The 6,430-nt window shown below is 37.1% G+C and overlaps 1 protein-coding gene across 2 annotated transcripts in view; it reads right to left on the bottom strand.

Annotated features, from left to right (window-relative positions):
• Positions 1 to 1,485: 1,485 nt before the first annotated feature.
• ptprz1a (protein tyrosine phosphatase receptor type Z1a) overlaps positions 1,486 to 6,430 on the bottom strand; it is a 56,672-nt gene continuing 51,727 nt past the window's right edge. For both annotated transcript variants that reach the window (XM_081355708.1, XM_081355707.1), the window contains 6 exons: positions 6,339 to 6,412; positions 6,126 to 6,254; positions 5,684 to 5,836; positions 5,147 to 5,289; positions 2,947 to 3,082; positions 1,486 to 2,338 (listed from right to left, as the gene is read on the bottom strand). In XM_081355708.1, coding sequence (XP_081211834.1) covers positions 2,195 to 2,338; positions 2,947 to 3,082; positions 5,147 to 5,289; positions 5,684 to 5,836; positions 6,126 to 6,254; positions 6,339 to 6,412 — 779 coding nt within the window. In that variant the 3' untranslated portion in view covers positions 1,486 to 2,194. The remainder of the gene's footprint in view (positions 2,339 to 2,946; positions 3,083 to 5,146; positions 5,290 to 5,683; positions 5,837 to 6,125; positions 6,255 to 6,338; positions 6,413 to 6,430) is intronic.

The raw sequence follows: 6,430 nt of genomic DNA, 5'->3' as shown, positions 1-6,430 counted from the left end.
GTAGGCCACCAAGCGCAGGATAATTGGGTCTGTAATTATTAGAAGTTAAAAATGCAAATGAAGGTACCAGTAGCCGCTCAAGACTGTGTCTGGCCATTTGACCCATATTTTTGTGTAAATGAGTAACCTTTTGCTCTTAAGACTGGATTAAAATTTGGGAATAATTACAAGCAATTCTTCAAAGGGATTATTCCATAACTCCATGTAGCTGCCATCTTTGTCACCAAACCCCTAAGCCACGGACTTATAATAATCGGTTCCTGAAGATGCAGTGGCTTAATAAGAAGTGACCCGATCGTCACCAGAAACATGGTCTCGTTGGGTTAAGCCAAGATGAATCGGAGGAGGGCCGAAGCAGAAGTTAATTGAAAAACAACCCTATTTGGCGAACGTCTTTAAGGAAACCTGCCTTTGTTCTCTTTTTCTGACCTCCTGAGCCAGATGGAGAAGACTGAAGGACTGTTATTCTGACCTTCTCGGGAGTTTGGCAATCAGGATGCCGAAGTAACAAGAAAAGCAAGTTGAGAATTAACAGCTCACACGAGCCAAGCGGCTGCTGTCTGGAGACTGTAATCAACACGAGTCTGTCCCGAGGGCAGATGAAGACCACAGTCTTACAGGATATTGTGGAGACTTTAAAGATCTTCAAAGATAAACTGGTACCAAAAAAAGCACAATATTAGACGAAAGCATTATTCTGGGTTCAGTACAAAATTTGGACTCATCCCTTGTTTTCTTCCACCAAAAAAATACAGCGAGGCACTTAAAATGGAAGTGAAAGGGGCCAATTTTGAAGTATTAACGCAGAAATTTGAAGCTTACAGTTTTATATAAGCACTTATATTCATTTTTAATTTACATAAGTGATATATACACACACACATATATATATATTTTTTTTTTTATTTTTTTATTAGTGCTGTCAAATCGATTAATCACAAAGTTATACGTGTATAAATTATTAGATTTATATAAATGTCTGTGTGTGTGTATATATATATACACAAAAACACAAATATTTATATGTATATATCAATGGTTGGGGGTCAGATTTTTTAAAAGAAATTAATACTTTTACTCCGCAAGGATGCATTAAAATGATCAAAAGTGACAGTGAAGACATGTGAAGACAAAATGCTTTTCCTTTTTGCCATTACAGGAATAAATTACATTTACACATTTGTTCTGTAAAGTTATTTTTTTTTTTTGTCAACTTTAGTCATTTTAGGGTTTTATATTGGATTGAACTTTACAAAGAAAAGATTAGAAAGTGATTTTCTTTTTTCTTTTTTACTAAAATCATGTTAACACTCATATTGTTATGGCTATACTATTGAAACTATTTAAAGTATTTTAATGTTTAAAATTGGCTCCATTAACTTTCATTGTAAATGCCTCACTGTAACCCAGGTTTGTTTAGTTTTTTTAAAGAAAGGACTAAGTAAATCAACATTATTAAACATGAAATATTCCTTTCAAGATATTGTCAAAAAACAGGAATTCTGAAGTTTTATCTGGCATGAACAGCCCAGTCTACTTGTGTGCTTTCTTGTTTCTTTTAATCCTACAAACAGACAAAAGCTCTTGTACAGCTAAACAGTGTCAGTGTGTAACGCTTCATCTTACGTCAGTAACAAAACAGTGAGGCATCAGAAATATTAAAACACCATTTCAAATGGGACTAAATTATTAAAACGCAGCCTTGCCTTGTAAAGCACTATTGCCTCAAATATAAAATTCTAGACATAAATAGAAATTTGGTCCATCGACGTTGCTGCTGTAATATTATTTACACATTAGAATATTATTTCCTGCCCTTATCCATGACTGATTTTGCCACTTTCTTTGTATATTTGTATGAAAAACAGTGGCTGAAATTCTACTACAAAAGATACACTAATAAAAAAAACAGTCTTATTAAAATAAAAAAAGTTGTTTTCCCTTTAAACAAGCTTTTAAGCAAATAAATACGACGAGACTCTATGAAAAGACATTAGTATATCAGACATTAGAACAAAGTGGCGGTTTAAGAGAGAAACAATTAATAAAAACACGGAGTGTACAAAGGCACACATTTAATGACAGCGCTGCATCCAGCAGAGCGCTATCAGTTCAGAGATGGACTGGGGGAAAACACGAGCATTCTTTGATAGAAAAAAACGAGTCTTTTTCCTGCGCCGGCTCATCACTATGGTTACACCAAGGATTCCAGACTCTCGGCCGCGCTCGAGACGCCTCCTGGGACCGTGCCGTTGTTGTCAGAGGACTGAAGCGCTCGCTCGTCTTCTTGGGTGCTGATCAAACTTAAGATGGCTTTGTAGAGGAACTGATACTGATCCTATCCGTCCAAAAAAAAAAACGGGGGAGAAAAACACATAAGAACATGTTGGTAGTTTGACCACAACATACCACTCAAAATATTCCATTTTCCCTTGTGGATTTGAGTTAATTCCACCTCAGGGCAGGATTATTAATGACTGACTTTTTCCTTGTCGTAACTGCTGCCAACTCCAGATATGCAGAGAAAAATAAGTTGCTACATTTCCTTTAAAATGTCTAAATGCCAATAGTCTGCAGACACATGGAAAACACTACATTTACAAAAAGAAATATCTTCAAATATAAAAGAGCTCATACATACTATGAAAGTAGTTGCCCAAGAACATAATATAGACCTATATTTCATTTTATATATTACATATACCTTCATATGCAATGAATAATTCTAAATTATCTATATTAAATTAGATTTAAACATTTTTTTTCCATCTTAACATTTCAGAATTCATGTCTATATAGCCAAAATCGATGTTCAAGTTGATGCATTTTGATGTGTTTTTTCTTTTCTTTTTTTTGGAAAGAAAAGCATTGAAGTTCTATAACCCAATAAAAGAAATGCTTGTTATCCGAGTTCTATTGAAAGAAAGCAGCCAGATGAAGCCTCACAATGTCAGTGAAGACTCCAGGCCTCATGAGGTTGATCATCTTGGCCACCATGTAGACGTCCACCACGCTCTCGGCCTCAAGCTGCTGCAGGAGAGTGAACAGCGCACAGAACGTTCCCGCAGTCACACCACCATTTCTGCAGATACACAAGCGGAAATCAAAACTAATCGATAATATATAAAGCATGTTCAGTTCTTAATCCTAGCGAGCCGCCAACCCACGCAGCATTATAGACGTGCTCCCGACTTATTACCTTGAAATATAATTTGAAATATTTCTAGTTAAATGCATAATAGTATTTTATTCAATACTGCAAAGTATTGATTAAAAAAATTATATTAAAGCAAAGGTTTTCCAGGGACTGGTGAGCCACAAGGGGGTCCTGTAAAAAATATTCATATAAATTTAAATAATAAAAAGTACCAATAGGAATCAAAATGTAATGGGATTTTAAAAGTAATTCAAATAAATCTGCATTTGACATTTAGTTTTAGCAGTTACTGGAAAAATATTTCATGTCTTTCATCTCTCTTTACTTGCACCGTAAAAACATGAATACTTTGCACTGTTGTATTATTCACTTAATATATCCTCCGTAATATGCCTTTGGAACAATACTTATAATGAAAAGTGTTATATTTATTTCTACCTTTCAAAATTTTGGGGTTAGTAAGATTTTTCTTCTTTTTTGGAAAGAAATGTATACTTTCATGCATTAAGTTGATCAAAGGTGACAGTAAAATCAGTGTTACAAAATAATTATATTTCAAATAAATTTTTGATAACGTACAAATAAATAATCCTGGAAACCCAAGTTTCCACAATATTCAAGCAATATTACAGTATACTGTACAAAATTGTTGATCAAATAAATGCAGCCTTGGTGAGTATAAGAGAATTCTTTCAAATATACATCTGACTATTATGTTTACATGACATTGATGTACTAAAAAAGAAAAAGTTTTTCGCGTACAGGCGACAACGTTGTCAAAATGATCCCAGTTCACGCGTTTTGTAGTTTACACAGAGACGATGACGGTATCGTCTTCAAAAACTTTCACTTTGAAACCCATTTGTTTGGCCCCTAACATAAGATTCACTGTCCGCTGAATACAAATAATCTCCAATAATTATTTACTAGATGTTTCTTCTTATTAGGAGTTCAAGTGCGTAGCGCTGAAAGCCTATTGTAATTGTTCAAATTTCCTAGGGTCAGCATTCTCCCCTAAAAAGTGATCGGGCAGACCAAACCGTAAGTCGTAGAGACTTGAAACTTTAAGGGCTGGTAGTATTCACACCATCTATCTCTCTATCTGACTGTCTATCCATTTCGAAAGTACTTGAAACCATGAAAACTTGAAAACCATTAGGCGTTGGCTCAAGTGTCTGTATTTCTATGGCAAATCCCATGAAATGGCTGAAAATGACCCTCTTCCTGCCTGATTTGCGTAGAACTTCACGAAATTGGGTGAGCACATGCGTCACATGATTCTAAAGAAGCATGGAAACTTTTACGGACATCTCTTAAAGGAGAACTCCGGTCAATTTTTACAAATTGAAGTTTCAAGTTTATTTTTTTGTAAATTTGGAGTGCTGTCAATACAGAGAACAACGACAAAAATCGGTGTTGCCTACACCGTGTTATCCTCTTTTTAAAATTTGCACCCTGTTGACTTCAATGGGGCAAGTTTTAAACCTGCTTTTAGCCTCTTAACATCCTTGATGTGTCATTACAAGTGCCCAGCCAATGTGGGTGATTCCTTCAGAGTGAACGCGGGTGAATTTGACTGCAGTAGATGTGAAAGATATGAATAGAAAATTATGTTTATTCAGCCAGCGCACATACCTGTATTTACATCCTGTTTTCGATCGAAGTCCATAGTAATCGATTGTCGAGTTGAAATTTTTGTTGAAGATTTTTGTCGTTGTTCTCTGTACTGACAGCACTCCAAATTTACAAAAAAATTGACCGGAGTTCTCCTTTAAACCCTGATTATTGCTGCTCACAGCTATATTTATTATTATTATTACTGTTTAACAGAATCTAGACCATCATAACCCAGCCTGGAAACTCAAGCTGGTCTAAGCTGATCTTTTCAGACAGCAGACAGTGAGGCGGCTCACTAGCTTCTGGAACAAACATAACGTGTCTTTTCCAAGACGCAGTGTGCATCTCCTTCAGGGCCAAGATGCAACTCACTCGTCGTGCACGACCATGGGTCCATCTTTGGAGCCGGACTCTTTTTGGACGATGTTGATCAGCTCAAAGACGTTACTGATAGGACTGTCTGGGTTGGGCCAGCGTGGCGTCCGGTAATGCTTCACTTCTAGAACAAAATCATCCTGAAAAGAGGGAGAAAACAGATCAATTAAATGTGTGTGTGTTTATGATCACGTCTGTGTGGGATTCAGCTGATACAGATGGTTTAATGCTAAGTGTGTGAAAAGCAGCAGATGTGTTGTTTAACAGACTCTGTTCTCGCTTTCGTCATCGGCCATTTGCTCCTCCTAATATTTTCCACAATCGTACGGCAGGCACCAGCTGCGATCTTCAAAACAGATGCCTGCGTTTGTGTTTTTGAATGGTTTTGGAGAAACGACACACAGAAATCGCTCATTTACATCTCTCTGAATCGATTAGCGCAGCTTTTGTATGATGGGTAAAATCTCTGATCCTCTTTGGGTTGCTAATGTTAGCTGTTAAATCTGATTGGCTGTGCAGCGGATCTTATGTTACCTGCGTCGCCTCTAAGATGTAATCTTGCACTATCAACATGTCTTCATTGGACAGGCACACGTGGCCCTCCCCTCTTAACGATACAGAGAAGGTCTCGTAGCTGATTGGCTGATCTCTCGTGGGCCAGAATACGATTGGCTCGCTGTCTTCTGTCTGGGAATGGAATAAAGAAAATGACAGGGAGGGAGAGAGTGAACGAGAGACGAAAGAAAGGACGATCTGTTTCATTTAGCACTGGAAGATCAATAGGAAATCCAGGTGTGACGCATAATCAAATCATGTATTTAAGGAAAGGTATCCAATAATTTAATTTTAAATTACAACTGTAAAATGATAAGACTAAAACCATCAAACAGTTTCGTTTCGATTAATCGTGCAGCCTACATGACACTATAATGCAGTTAGCGATACATACTATAATGATGTTTACCGTAGTACTGACCGTGTTACTCGTATCCGGCAGTGACACAATAACCTGGGCATTGTGATCCCACACCATCCTCCACAAGTCCTTCACTGTGCTGGGTAAAGGATTCTGGGTAATGATGAACTCTTTGCTCTGCCGATAGCCCTGATATGAAAGCATGAATGAGTCTGAATGTGAGTCTGAATAACCTGCTGAGAGGACTGACTTTAGAAACACTGAATGTCTCACCATGACATATGAAGCATTGATGTAGTCTGACGTCTCTCCTGCTGATGTGGACAAACACACTCTGGATTTCTCCACTGCAAAACACACAGAAC

Source organism: Scardinius erythrophthalmus (genome assembly GCF_964197995.2).
Source record: "Scardinius erythrophthalmus genome assembly, chromosome: 24".
NCBI classification, from domain to species: domain Eukaryota; kingdom Metazoa; phylum Chordata; class Actinopteri; order Cypriniformes; family Leuciscidae; genus Scardinius; species Scardinius erythrophthalmus.
The sequence above is the reverse complement of the archived record's forward strand: the minus strand, read 5'-3'. Positions and strand labels throughout refer to the sequence as shown.